Genomic DNA, 20,292 nt, shown 5'->3' with positions numbered 1-20,292 from the left:
AAGGTGCTGAAGGCTGTGGCTGGACATGTTAAAACTGGGGCTGTTGTGCTTAGCAGGCTGGAGTTCTCGGGTGAGCAGTGGCAGCTGCATTTGCTGAGCTGCGCTGCGTTTGGGATGCTTGGGGCAGTGGCTGCAGCCCCAGGGAGGCTCCAGCTGTGTCCCGCTCCCAGAACAGCTGCAAGAGACAAGGTATAATACCTGTAGCTAGGAGAAAAGATGTCTCTGACAAATTAATTTTTAGTCGTGACACAGAGATTCTTAAGAGACCAAGTTGAAAATGATGGCACAAAAAAAAATAAATACTTTTGCAAGCATTGTAGAGTGTAAGTTGGTGTGTCAGATGTATGGAGTTATCTATCAATAGCTGCCTTCCTAACAAATCTCTCTGGTTTGTCCCATCCTAGGGGATCCATGTCAAGCCTGGAATCTTGCAACAGCGGCTTTTCGCAGCTGAGTGGAGCCACGACATCTTCCAGCCAGTCCCAGAGCAGCTCCCATCTTTCTAGATAGCAGGGCCAAGGCCACAGCAGCGAGGAAAAATCACTTGGGGCTTCCTGCCACCCCCCACGCTGCTCTGTGCACCAAACCAAAGAGCCTGCAGGGGCCCAGCCTGGAGGCCATCGCTCGTCTGACCACAGGTGGCAGCCCTTTGGGCACAGAGAGGCTTCTGGGAGCTGCTTTAACGATAAAAACTTAGAATTCAAATGGCAGATTTAGACATTTTATATCAGATGCCTACTCCTCAGTAGTCTTTTTCACAAATTGTGGGGTTTGGATGAATGTCAATTTGCATGAATCCATGTATTACTCGACTTTAAAGGGCTCTTTCCAATCAGTCCTTTTCCTACGTGTGGTAGAGGAGACTGATGTTGCCTTACCTGTTTGATCTGTAGGACTAGATTGTTCACGAGTAGCAAAACTAATCTAGTTTTTGGGGTGCCCAGGGTACCAATTACACATGAGAAAGTAAAGTGGGCATTTCAGGTACAGAGACTTGAAGCAAACTGTAAATACCTTGATAGAGGTAGGATGTTTCAGAAATCAGTTCCAGGTCAAACCTAAAACCTCTTCTGATCTGACAGGATGCTATTAGGAAATGTGTTGGATTTTTTTTAACCCACTGAGACACAAAAGTCAAAACAGTTTTCTAGAAAGTACAGGCAGAGAACCTGCCTCCAGAAAGCAGCATCTTTCTGAAGGACAGACTATTGTTCCTTTTTCCTCAGGTTTACGAGCAATAATGAGTAGATCTGACCCATCTCATCAAAGTGGATGGGAACTGAATCAAATTATAAAGGGCTAAGAAAAGCAATATTTTATTTCCTGAAGGCACAAAATTTTATGGCAGTATTATAGAACTTGCTTCTTTAAAACATGAGCCAACTTGAAAACTTTTTAAAATAGAAAAAGGCATGTATGTATTTAAGCACTACTGAAATGTATCTATTCAAATACTAGCTTATTTTAAATTAATTTTTAACTTATTTATAATTTCAGAAATGACTATTTATTAAACCCAGTCACCTTTTTTTTAATGGGATGAACTTTGTTTTAGCAGGGAATAACTGATTGTCTTCAATCCCAAGAGAACTTTCTACACAGGTTCTAATCTCCACGATCGCTGGATGTTTCTGCATTAAGGGCTGTATCGTACATAGCACTTGGGGTAAGCGCTGTGCGGCGTCTTTTCCCGCAGGGTAAGCTTAGAGTCCAGCGCTTTTTGGACTTAGGGGATGTTTTTTTAGGATTAAGAATTGAGTTCAGGATTTGTAAGAAGACAGTGCATCTTCATGACACACCAAAAATACCATGTTTGTCCATAATCTCCATCAATGACTCTAGAGTGGATGTGTAGCAAAGGTGCCAGTGATCCATTTATCAGGTTGGGCAGCAAGGTTGTGCCTGTTCTTGTCTAGGTGGCAAGGAAATGAGAATGGGCATCAAATACTCAGTTGCCCTTAGGTGGTATTTGCAGCTGGCAGGCACGTGGGACTTGTGGACAGATGTCTGCTTTTGGATCCAGCTGTGCTGGGTGAAGACCTCACCCCTGCCGTACGGAGGCTGCCTCCACGTTGATCCGCTGCCCACGGAATGACCGTCAGTGTACTGCCCCCGTGATTGTTTAGGCTGCCCCAGCCAAGTGGTTTGTGTCCCATGCGTAAACATGGTCTAAGATGGGTGAGTTTCCAGTTCCCCAGCTGAGGAACAGCACAGGCCGTTCTGGCCATGGCACAGGTGAGGGTGGAGGGGTGGTTTCTTCCTCCAGCACAGCAATCCACGGCCATCTTTCTCGGTAAAGACTTGGGGGCTTCCTTTTCCTCTCACCAGGTTTTTATTAAGGTTGATGGGATCTGTGCAGCTAAGAACAACATACACATAAAGTAGCTCCTTCTAACCCTGCTTTGTAGCTACTGGTTTTGAAGTACCAGGCTTTGCCAAAGGAAAAAAAGAGCCCCAAAATTTGGAACTATGGAAGATGAAGAACTGGATGTGTTTATAGAAGTCATTTTTTTTAAAGGATTGGAGCCAAGGAAGTTACTCTCCCTCTTTATGTCTCTGGTGTAAGAGTGGAACAGGTAACTTGGTTGTGCTGGCTTTGGGGAAGCTGCGAGTTCAGCGGATTCCCCCGTTGTTCAGTGACTTCACCATTTCTCTGTCTCTGGCATGTTAGTGTAATCGCAGTCTGATAGAGATGGGAAAAGTACTGCCTTTGCTCCGGAAAACCAAGAGTTCTGGAATTAAAGGTGCATGTGTGTATCCCTCATGTAAAATCCTTTACCTGTAATTAATTCTGATGCTAGAAATAGAGTCAAACTGATTCCCAAAGCATCAGGAGCAAACCCAGCCTTGTCCTCCCCACGCTGTTTCAGGGTTTCAGTTTCCTGTGGCTTGGTCAGTCATGTCCCATGGTGGTAACATTCCCGTTTCCCTTGGTTTGCTCTGGTTAAGAATCTCCTCCATTGCACTGGATTTTTTTAATTTATTTTTTTTATTATTATTGTCAAATGTGGCATGTGCTGTTGTCCTGCCAGCAGGAAAAGGTTTGGGTGTTTGACTCTTGTCAGTGGGGATCTTGGCAGCCTCTGGCAGGTGTCTGAACAAGCAGGGAAGAGATGAGGGGCTGGTCCTACGGCGTGCCGGGGATGGCGCACTGTGGCTTTTCTTGTTCCTCGGTGGCACCGCGCTCCGGCCCCACGAGAGATTGCTGCACACATCCATGTGGGAAGCAGCTTGTGAACTCTCCCATGTTGATTGTAAGCAAAACTGCCGGGGTTATTCCACCTACCAATTTAAGTAATTCAGTATAGATCTTTTTCTGCCTTTTTTTCCTGAATGTTACAATGAGAAAGGGGGCAGCAGCCTGGCTGTTGTGGCTGGTGTGGTGCTGTGCTGTGCTTTTTAAACCTGACTTTGTGAACTGTAGATACAAGAGAAGCAGAATTCTTCTAAAGCACCTTTCTCCCCATAAAATGACATCTGTGTGCTTTAGAAAATAAAACGTGCTGTTTTCTTAACAGCAGCCTCTTGTCAGTTGAGGCCGGGAGGTGTTCTGGATCCTGGTTCCCTGGGAGCCACTCATCTCTCAAAGATCTTGTAAGCCAGAACCTTTAAAACCGGGCTGCGGTTCCGGGTGCAGAGCTTGCGATGCAGCGAGGCCCTCCTGTGCAGTGGCAGCTGCTCCTCAGTGAAGCCGGTCAGCTTGGCTGTGTTCAGGTAATGAGCTGGGTACTTAAAAAGTAGCTCCTCAGTGATTCGGGGCTTTCCCCTGCGTCAGATATTCCATATGCAAAACACAACCGCTACCTCAAAGAGCCACTGCCATGTTTAACGCAAGGAGGGACACTGCGCTGCAGGTACAAAGTGCTGCTGTTTACACTGAAGTACGGCCGTATGTGAAACCTTTGTTCTTAGTAACTTTCTATGGGTTTGCCCCATCCTGCCATTTGCGTGTCACTGGTGGGCATGTGCTGGGGAGGGGGTGTCACACTCGTCTTGTCATTCAGGGCAAAGCTGGAAGGCAGCACTGAGCTGCTTTGGCTGTGTGTTTTGTCCTTCAGGTTCGAAAAGGGGCTTTTTTAACTGCTGTAGGCAGAACAGCGAGACCTGACCGAGGGAGGCTCTGGCCCAGGAAGGTGCCCACAGCAGCAGCGCTGGGGGCTTTATCGCCGCCGCGTGCCGAGCTGTAAGGTGGCACTCGGGCATGGCTGCGCTGCCAGCAGGGAGGCACCGAGCCTGGCCTGGGGGTTTCCTGGCCGCCAGAGTACTTGCTGCCAGGGCAAGAGCGATCCCGACTCATTACAGGAGGCAGCTCTGGGTGACTGCAGTCCCTTGGCTTGTTTGCTTCAGTCTTATGGCTGCCCAGTTGGCTGCATCGATTCCCCTTCAGTAACAGGAAAAGAAGAACTATTAATAAAAAATGTATAATCCTGAATCTGTAATGCTTAACTGCAGCTTGGCAATCCTGGCAGGAAGCGCTGAGCCCAACTGTCTGCTCAGCTCGGGCACGAGGCTGCCGTGCGCTGGCGCAGCAGTGAGGGCCAGCCGTGGGAATCCCTTAGTTCAAAATGCATTTTCCTAGCTCATGCCTGTAATATTGGAAATGCTTATACTGTGAGGAAATAATGCAAGAAACAGCTCTTGGACTCTTAAGGACAACATCGACAAGCACTTGTCAAAAATTCCTGCATGCTGTTGGCTTTAATAATCTGCCAGCATGTTTGTGATGATTCTTATACTGGATTATTTCTCTCTTGGAAGGCTAAACTGGAATCACACGGCAAGCATTGGCTTTTAACGACATCAGCATCCACTTCCAAGCTGTTGGTTACAAAGATAAGTTAAATGGGCATTAATTTATTTAATTTTTTTTTAGCAAGCACTTTCTCTCCCTTGCAGCTGTTTTCATTTTTATAAATTGAACTTCTGAATTTTCTCAGCCAAAAGATCCCTGGTGTTCTTTAAGAGCACACTAGCAGAACGCGGAGTGCTTTGTAACATGTTACTTGACGACAACTGTACTTAGTTCCAGTATCTGTAGGTTCTGCTAGGAGCTGTACACCTCTGTATGTTGGAAATAAAAAAGCATCTCTAAACACGTCTGACACAACTGTTCAAACTGTGGTAAACTCTGCAAATGTAACTACGTGCTGTGCCCTTTACCCACAGAGTAACAGAGGTAAAGCTTGTATTCAGCTACTCCTGCTTATTAACTAAAATGTTCTTTAATTTTTTCCTGTAGAACCAGCATTTTTTGTTTTTCACATCACGTCCTGCAGTGTAGTTGGGTTTTTAAAATAAAAAGGGTCTGCTGGGTTCGAACGGCCAGCTGAGCTGAAGGGGGAAGGGATCGCGCCTGCCTGCTGCAACCAAGCAGGAAGAAGCTGAGTTTCAGGCACTTACCACTAATAGAATTTATTCAAGTTTCAAATAGACTTATGTAAATAATAGAAAAATAGAATCTCCTGTTTACAGGCTGATGTGATGCCAACGGCAGCACAAAATTCCATACCTTTACTTGGAGACTTAAAAACAGTGCATAAAAATGTTAATATTTAGGCTCAGAGAGGCTGTAACACCCCACCCCGCCCCTTTGCAGCATTAAAGTAGCACATTAAAGGCTAGTTTTTCCTCACATGGAAGCAAACTCAAAAATTATTATTTTTTTTAAATGCATTGTGCAATGATGTATTTAGTAAAATGTCTGATTTCCAGTGGAGATGTTCAGGATCTCGGGTCACTTTGGGGTACCTGCTGATCCCAGTCCCAGCTGGCGGCGGCTCCCTCAGATGGAAGAGGGCAGAGCTGGCAGCAGTGGGCAAGGGCATGTGGGCCCTGGCCTGCAGCTCTGCTGGGCTGTGCCCACCAGGCCGGGCGGCTGCCACTCTTCCCCAGTGGCAGAGCTCCAGGCTGGGGTCCCTCAGTAGCAGCTCATGCAGCTGGGCAGTGTGCGCCGGCTTCGGGGAGCTACGAGAGAATGCAAGAGCAGCGTGTTTGAGCTGACAGGCCTTTTCATGTTGCCGTACTACAGAAACCTACTGAAAATGGCTACTTCTAGGACTAAGGATCTGATAAGAAAACACTGGCCCTGAAGTCAGCGCAGCCAGGTGAAGGAAGTGGGGTGCAAGAACACCCTGATGCTGTGTGCCAGCCTGCGAGCCCGCCTCTGCAGCTAGCAGGAGGAACGTTGTGGCTTTACTATGTGCTGCACCTCCGGCAGCATTTTAAAACAACTTTTTTTCCCCCAGTTTTTTGATAAAAATCTGAGCTTACCAGGGAAGGGCAGACAGTTACAGACTACAACAGCCTTAAGCCTGGCTTTGTGCTAGAGGCAATTTATCTTGCATCTTACAAATACTAGCCACAGCTCAGGTGAGAAAAAGCCTCGCTGAAGTGCCCATGGCTCACATTCCTCACCTGCCTTCTTCTGGAGGGAACCAGCCTGTTCCCTTTCCTGCTGCAGCTGTGGAATTCTGTGTGCAGAAGCCAGCCTGGTGGCTTGTGCCCTGTATCCCCTCATGGCCACTAAAGGCACAGTCCTGCTTGCTCGGGCGGAGCAGCGGAGGAAGAGGGGGAGCCGGCTGTGCCTCCCAGGCTGGGACTGGTCCCTCACTGCCGCATGCGGGTCAGTCAGCAGCTCCACACTCGAGGCCTGAGCGCCAAGCGGCACGGCAAGGGCCAGGGTAGCCGGTACCCTACCTGCTCTCAGCCAGGACTCTAAAGGAGCGCTTGGCTCTGGTCCTGGCTGTCTTCTGTCTCCCAAGCAGCAGCTGTGGGGCTGTGACTGGCTTCCCCGTTCACCTCCCTCAGGCGGTGGTAGAGATAGTCACTGCTTTCACCCTGCCGCTCCGGCCTGCTCTTGAGGAAAAGCCCTATGTTTCCCACGGTGCTAATCACGAGAAGCAGAGTCAAGACAGAGGTCATGGAGATCCAGGTTTTTCTGTCAGATGAGAAAAATCCACGTAACCCACATCTCCCACGTGTTCCCACTGTGTAAATGATCTCTCGAGGCTGGTCCCCACTTCCCCAGCACCCCAAGTTTGTGGTTCCGATCTCAGGCGGGCACGAACGTGCTCTGCAAAAGCCTTTGAAAGGCCGCTCTGGTGGCCAGAGCAAATGGATGTTTTTAGCGTTCTGCTCTGTTAACACGTGCCCAGCTGTGCCCGCAGAGCCACTGCAGCTTCCCCCGCACTGCAGCAGCTGTGCTCCGGTGTCACAGCCATCCTTGTCCCTGCTGCACATACAGCGGGAGAGGAAAGGTGGCTCTTGGCTAACCATAAGCTACAGAGCACCACGCTTGGAGCATTGACTGTCACTGAGGGGGGCTCCAGCTCAGCACTTTGTCTTACAATTAAGTTTTTAGCACCTTGTGGTCCCCCTCCTCACCTTCCCCACTGAGAGCTGCAGGAGATACAACGAGATCAGAACACAGATGGTTTGGGCAGTGACTGACACACTGGCACCCGGGAGGTGGCATGAACTACTCATCTTGCAGGGAGCACTGATGGCACAGACTCGCTGTGTATGTATACACGTATATGATAAGTATCACACACTTACTCTGACAGAGAGAATTTTTCTTGGCTCCTTCCCTTATTCTGGGAAGCCAAACACTGCCCAGCTGGAAAACAGAATAGAGGGAAGAAATGCAGCGTTGGAGGGAGGGTGTAAAATTCCACTAAAAAAGAGCAAGCTTAAGATGCCAGCCAGTCAAAGCCAGCAGCGAAGCAAGCAGAACATGATGCTCTAAAGCTGCTCTCCCAACTTTTTTTTAAAAAAAACAAAAGAGCACAACCCAACCCCTGCAGCCAGAGGTACCTTTGTTCAACTGGTCCTGCACTGCCACTGCATAGGTGATGTTGCAGCTGCCTGTCTCCCGGTCGCAGGGACACATGTGCTCACATGCACACTGCTGCTGGCAGTTTGGCCCGTACCAGCCCATGGGACACTCTGGGGAGGTGATGACAAGGCAGTTGGTCACTGTCCAAGCCCCCCCTGCTGTGCAGCCATGCTGTCTGCCACTGCAGCCCCCCAGCTCGGCTGTGCCCCTTCCCCAGCTGCACCGGCTCAGTGCCAGGACGGATGGGACACTTAAGAGCTTTAGGAGGCTCAGCCCTCACCTACACCCCATTAAGATATCAGTGTTGCTTCTGTCACCACAGCAGGCTCTGGCTTTGTTGCTTCCAATGTTTCTCCCTGCCAGATCTGCACTATGGCCCTGCTGTTTGGCTCGCAAGCAGAGGTGGGCATTGGTGCCACTGCGAAGCGCTTGAGTTTGAGAACAAGCGCGCAGTGGGCTCTGCCGTTGTGCCGAGCTGTAGAGCCCCAGGTTTCCTGCAGCCTGACAAAGCCGTTCTGCCTGCCCACCCTGCTTCCTCTGGCAGCCTGAAAGCACCACGCTGTGAGTTAACTGCTGTTATTTTATGTCAAGGAGAAGTTTTTGTAAAACAAGGATCGGGCTGGCTAAGCGTTCCTAGGCTGGGAACAAAGCATCGCTAACGTCACCATGCACACAAGAAGTTTACACCCACGCTGTAATTAACTTGTCCTGTCAACAGAGCAGGCTGTTCAGTCAGATACCAGGGGGCCTTGAGTCCCTCGGAAAAGCCGGAGTGGTTACACAATTGTGCACAGCACTAGCTCCATCTGTACAGCCAGAATCTGAAGGTTATAAGCCGGAACGGCCCCCTGGAGCGCTTCCCACTCACTGACCTGCCTCACCTGAAGCCCGGGCTACAGGCAGGGCCTGGTGCAACACCCTCGAGCGACGGATGTTCAAGTCTGCACATGCTACATTCACAAGATCTGGGAAAGCAACGCAGTTCTTTGGGGCACAGACTAAACAGGAATCTGTAATTTTCTAGTGATGAAGAAAACTCCTCTTTCCTCTCTGCTCCCTCCTTTTCTTTTTAGCCAGTTTGGGTAGGACAGGCAAGCCCTTAAGAGCTGGAAGCTGGCAGGTTATGCTCTAGCCGTAAAGTTCAGGCCTGAGCCTGCTGGGCAGACCTTGTGCTTGCTAACTTACGAGAGGCGGCTCCAAGGTGACACAAATCCTCCCCCTAGCCCAGGCTGCAGCCTTTACCTCGCTCACAGGTGGTGCCATAGTACCCAGCCGGGCAGGAACAGGCTCCATGCAGGGGGTCACACGAGCCACCGTTGTAGCACTGGCATTTCTGGTTGCAAGCATCCCCATAAAAACCGCTAGCACAAGCTGCAGGAGACAAGCAGAGATCTCATCAGGGGCCTCGATACAAGGAAGGCGACCCCACCCCCGTGGTCCCACCCACGGAGCAGCCGCTGGCACAGGGCACTGATGGCTGCTCAGAGAACAGAAGCCAAGTCTGTGCCTTGAACAAGGAGCAAAGGCTTAAAGTGCTTTGCAGCACGCTGATCTTAAGAAGGAGTTCAACTCAGCAATTAAACTCACAGTGACAAAAAAACAGAGCAGCATGCTGTGTTTCCTTTCCTTTGCCAGCTCCCTCCTGGGGAGCCGCCCACCACTGCCTGGAGGGACGGGTTCTCACTGTCCCCTTGCTGGCTATTGAAGAAGTGGAGCAGACTGGAAGTCAGCATTACCTTCGCTGCAGTTGCTGCCAGTCCAGCCGGCATCACACAGGCATCCAGCTGCACAAACACACACAAACAGGCATTAACGACAACAGGGAAAGTCTGAGAAATAGCAGGAACTCAAAATTAGGAGCCCCTCTGCTTCTTGGGGTACCCCCTTAACTCTCCCTGCCAGGCAACCCACAGAAAAGGAATCCTGGAGTCACTCGCACAGGTGGGGTTCGAACGGGCACCCAACTAGAGCTGCCAAACACAGCAGAACTCTCACTGATTGGATTTTGAGAGATTAACTCTGGGTCAGCTACTAGCAACAACTGCACCCACTGAGCTCTGCCCAGCCACTTCACCAATGCAAATGTGGCTGTGAATTGAATCAGGGAGGCAGCACAGAAACAGGAAAACAGGACTGAGCAGGCATGGAAGAGCAGGAGCTGGGGGGTGTACACTACAGCAGTCCCGAGATTCCAAGGAGTTTATGGAAGAGTAGCAACTGCACACTTGTAAAAATCATGGAGCAGGGGATTCAAGTAAAGAAGGAACAATAAGGGGAGGGGGCAGAACTCAGCTGCTCTGTCATACAGCATAATACACTGCCCTTTCCATCAATGGATTTACAAACCAGAAGCACAACACCGGCGACAGAAAGGGAAACTGAGACACAGAGTCTGCAGTCAAGCCCTGCCACAGGTCCAGTTCCCAGGTGGGAAGCCCAGCCTAGCCCTGCTGCCGTCTCCTAAAGGCAGAGGGTTCTAACTGCCTCTACTGCTGCTTCAGCTGCAGGAGGGGAGGGGGAGAGCAGCTCGTACACCCAGAAGGTAAGACGAGCGCTGAGGCACACGGCACCAGCTGGCTCCCGGACTCAGGGCATGGGCTGGCCAGCCAGCCAGCACCTGTGGCCCCAAAAGGCTGGGAAGCCTTTCCAGGGTGTTTCTCCGCACTGACAGAAGCAGCTACTGCCAGTGCCAGGTCACACGCACTGTGCACCTTCCCACCAGAGCGGGAAAGGACTCTGTGAACCACCCAGGACTGCACACAGTGGTGCACTGGGGCCTCGCCGTGGGACCTCACAGGCAAGTCTGCGATATTCCCCACGTACACACTGCCCAGGTCCATGCTTCCCCTGGAGCTACCCACCAGCACCCACCGAAATCTCCATGTTAGAAGCCTTTGCACACCACAGTCACTCACAGTCGGTGCAGGTGCCATGCAGGCTGCAGTTGGAAGGGCCACAGTCTAAGATGTCACAGGCTGGACCTCTCCAGAAGTCCCCAGTGCAGTGGCACTCCCCTTCCACACAGTCCCCGTGACCGCTGCAGTCAGCGGGCTCGCAGGCAGGCTCATGGATGCACATGATGGTTGAGATGCTCCGAGGGCAACGCCACATGTTGTCAAAGGAGCTGGGGACAGAAGACGGGTCCCATAAGGCAGGCAAGCACTGTGCTGCTCCCAGCCCTAGGTGAAACCAGTTGATATAACCCACAAATTTTCATCCTGACTCACACTGGCAAACAAGAACATTAATAATGGGAAAACATAAACATAAAACTAGATTTGAGTCAATATTTTAACTAAGTGTTTAATCCTAGTGGACAGGAGTAATTTCAAACACGGGTTTACAGAAAGCAACATGCAAAGCCTCCCTTTAAGTATTCCCAGCTTCCCTAAACTTCAGCGTTAAACACACCTTTTCTTGAATATTATTTACTTTGATATAAGTGACATCATTGCAGTTATAGCAACTTGGGTTTCAACTGTCAGACTGCAAACTGAATTTTAAACCCCTTTGTGTTTAGTCAGAAATAACTAAAAAGCTAAATTTGAAGTAAAATATTCTTTAGGTTGCCTCACATGAGGCAGGACAGGGCCTTCAAGTCAGTGTTTTTCTTCCATAATAATAAGCTGCTGACAGATCTCTGCTAATTCCTGTGAATGTACAGCTCTGAATGTCCCAGTCTGAGAACTGCTTCCTTATCTGATTCCCACATCAGGCCACTCAGTCTAGGCAACAGCTTCGCTGCATGTCTGAAAACAGCTAAACTTTAATCCTGGATGACTAAGTGGAAAAAATACATAGTCACTCAATCGCTTTAAATTTTACAGCCATTCTCTCCCTCAAAACCTGTCACTTGCCTTTACATTGTGATCTCCCAGCAATGCCGGCTGACTCCCTTGCGGAGTGGGGTAGGACGGAGCTCTGCACACTAACGGGAGCTGCCCGGTTACCGGTGCAGCCCTGGGCACGTGCCACCAGCACCTACCAGTGCTCAGACGGGTAGCTTGCGAGGGTCCCATTTAAGACCAGTGTGGCAGACCCCCCACCATCCAGGTTGATAGCATTGATGATTCCCTGCTGCTTCAGAAATTCAGCCATTTCCCAGAGGTTGACCCTGCAAAATAACACAGTTGTTTGTTGCTCATACATGCTATTTGACTTCAACAAAACTGCTATGCTAGAAGCTTTGTCCCTCTCCTCAGCAGAAGCAAGGAAGTTCTCCCACCCCAGGTGTGCTGACTCACTGCCTAGGGGCTGCATTAGCCTTTTCTCAGAAAGACACCCAACAGCAGTGTCTTCAGATGACCCCGAGCTCCGCTGGTCTCTGCCTTAAAACACATCACTGGCAGCTGCAGAGTTGCCGCAGTGACAGAACTTAGAGACAGATTGTTCTTTTATATATATATATATATAAATATAATGTTCTTATAGATATATATATAATGTTCTTATATATAATAGAGACCGATTAGAGACTTCTATCTAAAAAGATAGACTTGCACCTTACCACAACCCCGCCTTACCCTCTGGATTCCGTCTGTCCATCCACATGAACCAAGACCAGCTGCCCCTGACTGTCGTGTCCAACCGCAGTCCTGGCCGATATCACGTTGATGAACTTGTCGAAGGTTCCTGTGCAGGAGAAGGAATAATTCACACACCAGCTGGGTGACCGAACTGGCTGTTTATAGAAATATCTGTCTGCAAAACAGCTCCCAGCAAGGAGCTCATATAAACTGTAACACCGCAAGAACAGCCCAGGTTCCGCTTGTTCATCCAAGCCCACCTACAAATAACATTTCCAGAAGCACTCTTGTTAAGTTTTTGTCTGGCATGGGGACCAAAAAGGGGATTCACATACTCTCAGTTTTAAAATCCTGTTAAGAGGCACATGCTTTGAGTTTCTCTGGACAAGTATTATTATCAGTCATGCCACCACTATTTACAGTCCTCAGCAAATTCTGCTCCACAACCCTGAACAGGCGAGTGCAGCCTTATCTTGCAGGCAGCCTATTTCTTGCGCTGCACTTGCTGCAGACTCAGCGTAAAGTAGCACAGAAGGAATTTGGACCTCTTAAGTGAGTAGCAAACTGCAACTAGACAACATAGTTTCCACTGCTACCCCCTCCTTCCAAGAGCCTCATCAGAAGGACAATCTATACCTAGGCTTTACAACATTTACCTGTGGTTTGAGTTTCACCACACTCAGCCATCTGACTCTGACTGATGTACACTTCTCCATTTCTTAGGAGCCAAACTACCCCACTCACAAGCTGCACAAAAGCGTTTGCTTGATCCAAGACATCTTCCTCAGACAGGTAACTAGGAAAGAGAGAGCAGGAGACGTTACCCACAGTCACAGCAGCGTCATGTAAAAGCCTCATGTAAAAGAAGTAGGGAGAAGGTGGCTGAGTGAAGGCTAGCTCCATCCAAACCTAGAGGCCAAGCAGTGCGAGACATCACTTCAGCAGCCAGTGGACCCTGTTCCCTGCTATTCTGCACAAAGCCACTGTTAATGATGGTCCCAGGCCACTGTGCATGGCACAACTCCTGCCAACAACGTGGTCAGTGGACCCGAGCCAGGATAATAAGGGCAGAAAACATCTGGCAGAACATGAGGGCAGAGCCATTGCCAAATACTTAAGAGATCTGTGGAAGCAGCTGTAACATCTTACTGTCTGTCACTTTCCATTCTGCAAAACAGTGACACCAAACAGCTTTTGAGAGGGTTTTAAGGAACAGCATCCAGTCTTCCAACAGCTGCACTGAGGGGAAGGCACTGCTGGAAGCTACCTGCTCCCCTCCATCTGGGAAAGAGCTTCCTCTACTTTTCCAGACAGCAAAACCTTTCACTGAACAGTCAGGCAGCAAAAAGACTGTCCAGCTACCTTTTCCATGATTGGGCATTGTGTGTCACTGTGCAGTGCTTCCCAAGGGATATTCCTCTCTCAAGAATTAAGGTGCTGAGTAACATCTGTCTTATCAGAACCTGATGCTAGGCCATGCTTGCAAGTGACAGGAGAGGGCAGCAGCAAAGGTTGGGGCTGAACAGCCGTGCTTTTGCCGTTAGGTTCTGCCAGGGATTTTTGGTTTAAAACTGTTCTGCATGCTCCAGGCATGTCTTGTGGGAGCTGGATGCTCAGCTTCTAGTTTTTGATTATCCCCGACTGCAGCTGAACAAAGGTTCATGCTTTGTAGAAAAATGTAATTGAAAATACCTGAATGAAAAACATGCAAAAAGAAATCCCTTTACCCATGGGAAGGGAACAGGATGACAAAATGAACACAGCTGTAAATGGATCGAACTACACAACAGCTTGAGCACAGACTAATCAACCAACTGTCAGCTTTTAAAGCCTGCAAATAATTATCCACCATCAGTCCAGGTGGCAGAGGCAGCATCTTTGTTAGGTGCAGGGTAACAATGTCCCCATCCTGCTGATCACAATCATGGTGTGAAAGAGTCAAGTGCAAATTACTTTCCCCACTGCCCTGACAGACCAAATGATTTACACCAAAACTATTTCCAGTGTCACATTTCAGAAGCTGCAAAGACACAGAGCAGATAACTCACACACAGTGCCACAGCTTCATTTAACACAGGAAATCCTGCCAGAGTAGGGGAGAGGCAGGGCAGACCTGAGATTAAGGACTCAACAGTGATTCTGCAGTTGCAGTTGGTCCCCTCAGCAGAAGCCCCCTCACTAAAAGGGACATGTCACCAACCCCATCACCAAGTAATTTAAGGCCATGGTTCTCAGGGCTGACAGAGAACAGCTGCACGCTAAAGCCCCGGCTCGGTACAGTCAGTTTGCCTTTGCAGAGACCCTTGCTGAGGTCTGAGGGCACGTGGGAGCAGGCTAACAGAAGCGTGGAGAATACAGCAGCTTCCAGACTGCTTCCCAAACATCTGAGACCATCAGAAGGACCTCTGGGAATGCTTCTAGAACTTTTAGAGTGCCTGCTGCTGCTGGGGAAGGTAGCTACTGGGGATTTTTACTTACAGTGAGCACAAACAGACCCTCTGTCAGCTATACCTCATCAAAGAGTGCTTTGAGCTTTTGTCTCCAGCTGACTAGGGAGTGTCACACTCCTTTTCAGCTGGTGCCAGGAAGAGGGCTGTGTAAGTGCCAGGCTGAGACCACAGCTCTTAGGAGACAAGAGATGCTGCAGCTCAGGGTGGGGAGCTGGAAATTCTGCAGAAGACAGTGTCTGTGGTCAGCCAGAGTGACATACCACAGAGTGCAGCCACCTTGATTCAGCTGAAACTGTGGCGGGAGAAGGCAGTGCTCCAGCTCTCATGCTGCAGGGATACCTGCGCCTTGCTGAAGCTGGGGCCAAGGAAATGGTGTCCTGGTGCATGCTGGCTGAGTAGCTATGCTGCTGGGACAATCAGCAACAGGAGGAGGTCTGCACACTGCACAGCAGCAGGAACGATGAGAAAGAGGTGGACAGATCTTGCCTAATAGCCTGTGGAAACAAAACCCTGAACCCCACAATGCCCAGAAGAAGCACCCAGGATCTCCTAACTGGGGTGGCAAATCCTTATGATGAAGTCTGGAAGACTGTGAGCTCTGGCACCAGAAGGGAGCTCTTCTTCCACCCAGGTTCAGTGCCTTGGCATGGGGCAAGGGGCTGGAAGCTATGTGAAACAAAAGATCTGTGCAGCTGAGCCTGAACCCAGCAGCAGCAGGGAAAGGCTGTGGGTGGTGTCTACCTGGACCTTAGCAAACCCTTTGATACTGTTTCCCACAGCACTCTCCTGGAGAAACTGGCTGCTCATGGCTTGGACAGGTCTAAAAAAATGGACACTGGGTAAAAAGCTGGCTGGCTGGCTGGGCCCAAAGAGCTGCCGTGAATGGAGTTACATCTAGCTGGCAGCCTGTCACAAGTGGTGTTCCCCAGGGCTCAGTATTGGGGCCAGTTCTGTTTAATAGCTTTATGAATGATCTGGATGAGGGGATCAAGTGCACCCTTAGTAAGTTTGCCAACAGCACCAAGCCGGGCAGGAATGTTGATCTACTTGAGGGTAGGAAGGTTCTACAGAGGGATCTGGACAGGTCAGACCAATGGGCCGAGGCCAGGTGTATGAGGTTCCACAGGGCTCAGCGCTGGGTCCTGCACTGGGGTCACAACAACCCCACATAACGCTGCAGCTTGGGGCAGAGCAGCTGGAAAAGGACCTGGGGGTGCTGGTCAGCAGCCGGCTGAGTATCAGCCAGCAGTGTGCTCAGGTGGCCAAGAAGGCCAACAGCATCCTGGCTTGCATCCAAAACAGTGTGGCCAGCAGGACCAGGGTAGTGATTTGTCCCCCTGTGCTCGGCCCTGTTGAGGCCGCAGCCTGAATCCTGTGCACAGTTTTGGGCCCCTCACTACAAGAGGGACATCGAGGTGCTGGAGCGTGTCCAGAGATGGGCAACAGCGCTGGGGAAGGGGCCGGAGCACAAGTCTGGCGAGGCGCAGCTGAGGGAACTGGGGGTGTTTAGCCTAGAGAAAAGGAGGCTCAGGGGGGACCTGATTGCTTTACAGCTGCCTGAAAGGAGGCTGTAGTGAGGCAGGGTCAGTCTCCTCCCCCAAGTAACAAGCACAGGAAAAGAGCAAATGGCCTCAAGCTGCACCAGGGGAGGTCTGGATTGAGTATTAGGAAAAATTTCTTCACTTCCTCACAGTCTCCATACTCAGAGATACTCAAAATTTGACTGGACATGGCCCTGAGCAACCTGCTCAAGCTAACTCTGTGAGAGAAGGGTGCTGGATGTGGCACCTCCAAAGGTTTCTTCCAAACCCAACATTTCTGTACTGCAGCCAGAGCAGCTACATAGTCCACTCTGCCTCTTCCCTGTGGGGAGGACAGAGACCTCTTCCCCCTTCTACCATAATCAAGTGTAACTGTCACATGTTGGGCGAGCAGACACAGGAAGCTAAGCAGCTAAAGATCATCAGACTAACATCAACCTTCTCCTCAACCTAGGAAAGAAAAACCAATGGCCAGATAGCTCAGTGGGGTACAGGTAGGACATCCCTAACTTCACCATTCAAAGCATGCTTCTTCTTGAACTGGGAGAGGCCAAAGAGGCAGTGCCGGGGCACTGCTTCCTGCCTCAATGAGGCCTACTGGTCTTCAGGGAGGAAAGAGCCCACACCAAACAACCCCCAGATTCTTACCCAAACACCATGGTGCCATCTTTCCGGATGCCAAACTGAGCATTTTGCAGCCCTCCAGAGTTTCTCACCAGCTTTCCATCACTCACAACGTTTCCAAAACACTCTCCAGTTCCCATGTCAAAGTACCCACCGTTCTGGGCCACCAGACACTTCCCAAGCCTTGCAGTCTCTTCCACAGGAGCTCTGCGGTGAGCTTCGCAGCCTCCTGTGCCGCCCGGCTCTAGCACAGAGAAGGTCTTCAGGGGGTTCCTCACGAAAGTGAAGTGGCCATAGACCACCTTGCGGTCCTTGCCCTCAGAGGGGATGTAAGAAACAAACGTTCTGGTGGTAGCCACAGGGCCACCCGTCCTGTTGTCACTGGGCCAAGCTTCATGTGTTATGTTGCCATACTTGAGGGGCTGACAGTCTCTCACGTGCCTGTGGTTGTGGCGAGGGCCGTGCGGGGAGGGGAAATAGGGTTGCAGCAGCAGGTCGCTGGGGGGGGTCCTGCAATGAGAAGATTTGGTTGCCCCGAGGCTACCCTGGCCGAGTACGCCTGCAAACCTACGTGGTGGGACAAGCGCTGTGCGGCTCGGGGTGGCCTCACCGAGCAGGGGTGGGTTACAGCAGTACCGGGGACTCCCCGGGCCCGGAGAGTCCCCGGTACCGCTGTAACCCACCCCGGCTGAAGGGGGGGCTGTCCCGCTCAGTACTCGCACCACCAAGCCGACCACGGGGCGCCGGCTCGGCGGCAACCGGCCAGACCCCCAGACGAAAACGGGCGCTACCGGCCGGGAAGAGACCCCCCGGGGCCCTCCCGTACCGGGACGGCAGGGCTACCACTCCCCCGGACACCCACAGGGACACTTACCCGGCGCCGCACGTCGCCTGCAGCCAGCCGAGCGCCGCCAGCACGGCGGCGACCACCACCGCTGGCTCCGGCCGCCCCCACCCCGCGGCCCCCGCCGCCCTGGAGGCCGCCATCTTGGCGGGCGGGCAGCGGGCGGGCGGCGGTAGCGCCCCCTGCCGGGCGGCGGCAGCACCCCCGCGTGTCCCGCTGTGAGGGGCGCGGGCTATGCCGTGCGTCCGGGCTGGGCTGCGAACGGCGGGTTTACGATGGAAATAAAATATTTTTAAAGCCTGTTGTTGTAATAAAGAGCCGTGGGCTGCCTCCGCGCGGTGGATGCAGGAGTGCCCGAACTGGCTCCGGCCTCGGGGAGTGTCCGTCTCCCCGCAGCGGCCGGCACCGCCTCACGCTAAGCACCGACAGCCCCAGCCTCCTCCTCTGGGGGATCAGGGGTTTGTCCCGCTCCCAGAAGGGAAAAATAACAAAACTGGAGGGATGACGGGTGATTCAGTCAGCTCTAGGTTCTCCTACCTGTACCCTCAGTGGCTCGGGTTCCGTGGTACACCTGGGCTAACTGGTAGGACAACAACTCTCAGAGATCCTTAGTTTAGAAGTCTGGGAATTTTCTCATTCAAGAAATAGCCAACTCAAATACATGATTAAAAAAGCAAATCCCCCACTCCTGTATCTGCCTATAAAGGCAACACTTTTTTCTGACCAGGAACCACATGCCAGACCCCTCATTTTCAGTAAAAATGGTTTTACTCTCCATAGCTCTATTTTGAATAAAAGAACTACTTTGTTAACCATGGTAAAGGCACCTACTTTACTCACCGTGTTTCATCCTTACCAGGTGCTTAGTCCAACCGCCTCCTCCAGCCGTGCCAACTGCTCTGAACACTCGTTGATTTTCATCTCTTTCTCTTGAGCTCAGTGGTGTCTTCTTGGCGTCTCCACTCTCACACTGACCAACCAAAAGAGACTGCACAGCCATAACCACCCAAAGAGCAACAATAAAAGCAGGCACCCTTCAGGTTTCTACTAAATTCTAACAGTTTCAATAGCAGTAAGAATTAATTGGAGGGATTTCACCAAGGTTTAGGAGCTAGTTGCTGGGGGGATGCAAAGGCTAACTTCAGGGCACTGTTGCAGCATTTCATTGCTCTGTTCGGAGCCATACCCATCATGGAGGGAAATACTGCCCGTCTGTCATTATGTCGGAAATGACATTTCAAAATGTTTATATTGGGAATAAAATACATCTTTTAGGCATGCAGCCTGCTCCCAGGTTTCAAATCCAAGCCTTCAAATCATGCCTGGAGGCACGGCTGGGGCAGGGACCCTGACATCTGCGCATGCAGAGGGCAGGCCTCCTACAGCCGTCTGGCAGCAGATGCTCCTGTCATCTTAGGATGCGGGGTGCAGTCAAACTCTTTCCTTTCTTTCCCTGTGCACAAATGTAGCTTGATAGATAAGGTTTATATTTTTATTGCAAAAAAATCAAGCCTACTGCTGAACTGAATTGCACACACAGCCTCCTTGAGCACCTCGGTGAGTGAGGGAGAGGGGAATTCAAGGAGGAAGCACTGGGTAGGCCCCATTCTCACTGTGAAGGTTCATTACATTTGCCCGGTGTGCTCTGCTTTTGTTCTGCTTGTGTTTCAAGCTGGAAACAGGGCTGTCTGGCTGAAACTCCAGGCTGGACTAACATGGGTTTAATGGCCTAAACTCAGCTCTTCCTAAAGCAGTGAGTAGCGTACTCTGGGTATTCATTCAGGATCAGGCTTTGTCTTTCACTCAAACATCTTAAACTTTTTGTGGGGAACATCCTGTACTAAGGGTTTTGTTAGAAGGCTTCCACCCAATTCCCAAACTCACCCTGTCTTTTCCGCAGCTTATAAGAGAGGCCAGGGTCACAATGTGGGGTATAGAATCCACAGGCTAAAAGCTGCCTCTGGTAATCCATGGAGAACAGAAACCTTATGCAAACTGGAATGAAAAAAACAAAACAAACCAGTATATGAACACTGATTAGTCTTTCCTCTCCATACAGTGCATTTATTTTGCAATTTACTGTCCTCGTTAAAGCAGCCCCTCCCACTGCAGTAACGTTAAGTACCACATGAAGTATAAGTAACTTGTTTTTCTACAACATTTTGAAGAGGGAAGGGTGGGTGTTGTCAGAATTTCAGTGTTTGTTTGCAGTGACACAAGATTTCATCATTAATAGAGATGATTACCTGTTGTGAAAGATAACATCTCAATTTCAAGCAAGTCACAAACACACTTACTTCCCCAAAATAAAGGTTCTAAAGTATATGTATGTGCAGGTGCTGGCAAACCACCTTATGACCGCACTGGACCGAATGAATCTCAGAAGCTAAGCTGTCCTGGGCTTTGGCACAAAGCCGCAGCTCCAAACCTAAATTAGGTTTTAGTCTAAGCCAGGTTCTAAACAGAATAC

At 50.4% G+C, this 20,292-nt stretch overlaps 2 protein-coding genes across 11 annotated transcripts in view; one reads left to right on the top strand and one right to left on the bottom strand.

Moving 5' to 3' along the window:
* SEC14L5 (SEC14 like lipid binding 5) overlaps window positions 1-5,716 on the top strand; it is a 43,002-nt gene extending 37,286 nt beyond the window's left edge. For all 6 annotated transcript variants that reach the window (XM_080387363.1, XM_080387364.1, XM_080387368.1 and 3 more), the window contains one exon: window positions 405-5,716. In XM_080387363.1, the coding sequence (XP_080243489.1) occupies window positions 405-510 (106 nt within the window). In that variant the 3' untranslated portion in view covers window positions 511-5,716. The remainder of the gene's footprint in view (window positions 1-404) is intronic.
* On the bottom strand, window positions 2,536-20,283 carry NAGPA (N-acetylglucosamine-1-phosphodiester alpha-N-acetylglucosaminidase). Of its 5 annotated transcripts, none has more exons than XM_080387392.1 (12): window positions 17,853-20,283; window positions 17,003-17,488; window positions 13,020-13,159; window positions 12,361-12,469; window positions 11,823-11,951; window positions 10,753-10,961; window positions 9,574-9,621; window positions 9,080-9,208; window positions 7,816-7,947; window positions 7,558-7,618; window positions 6,697-6,937; window positions 2,536-4,381 (listed from the first exon to the last, which is right to left on the bottom strand). In XM_080387392.1, the coding sequence occupies exons 1-11, from the start codon at window positions 17,963-17,965 to the stop codon at window positions 6,715-6,717; spliced, it is 1,779 nt and encodes a 592-aa protein (XP_080243518.1). In that variant the 5' UTR covers window positions 17,966-20,283; the 3' UTR covers window positions 2,536-4,381; window positions 6,697-6,714. The 5 variants fall into 5 exon arrangements, with proteins under 5 accessions (XP_080243518.1, XP_080243517.1, XP_080243516.1 ...); XM_080387391.1 differs by lacking the exon at window positions 2,536-4,381 and adding an exon at window positions 5,397-5,964; XM_080387390.1 differs by lacking the exon at window positions 2,536-4,381 and having other exon boundaries at window positions 5,397-6,937.
* Between the last annotated feature and the right edge of the window lie 9 nt (window positions 20,284-20,292).

The sequence above is a fragment of the Falco punctatus genome (genome assembly GCF_963210335.1).
Source record: "Falco punctatus genome assembly, chromosome: 4".
In the NCBI taxonomy this organism is placed as follows: Eukaryota; Metazoa; Chordata; class Aves; order Falconiformes; family Falconidae; genus Falco; species Falco punctatus.
The sequence above is the reverse complement of the archived record's forward strand: the minus strand, read 5'-3'. Positions and strand labels throughout refer to the sequence as shown.

Coding starts and splice junctions, on each gene's coding strand:
- NAGPA (XM_080387392.1), bottom strand. CDS start 17,965: ATGGCGGCCTCCAGGGCGGCGGGGGCCGCGGGGTGGGGGCGGCCGGAG. Junction 17,489..17,852: donor CAGGCGACGTGCGGCGCCGG/GTAAGTGTCCCT, acceptor TTCTCATTGCAG/GACCCCCCCCAGCGACCTGC. Junction 12,470..13,019: donor TGGTGAAACTCAAACCACAG/GTAAATGTTGTA, acceptor TCTCCTGCACAG/GAACCTTCGACAAGTTCATC.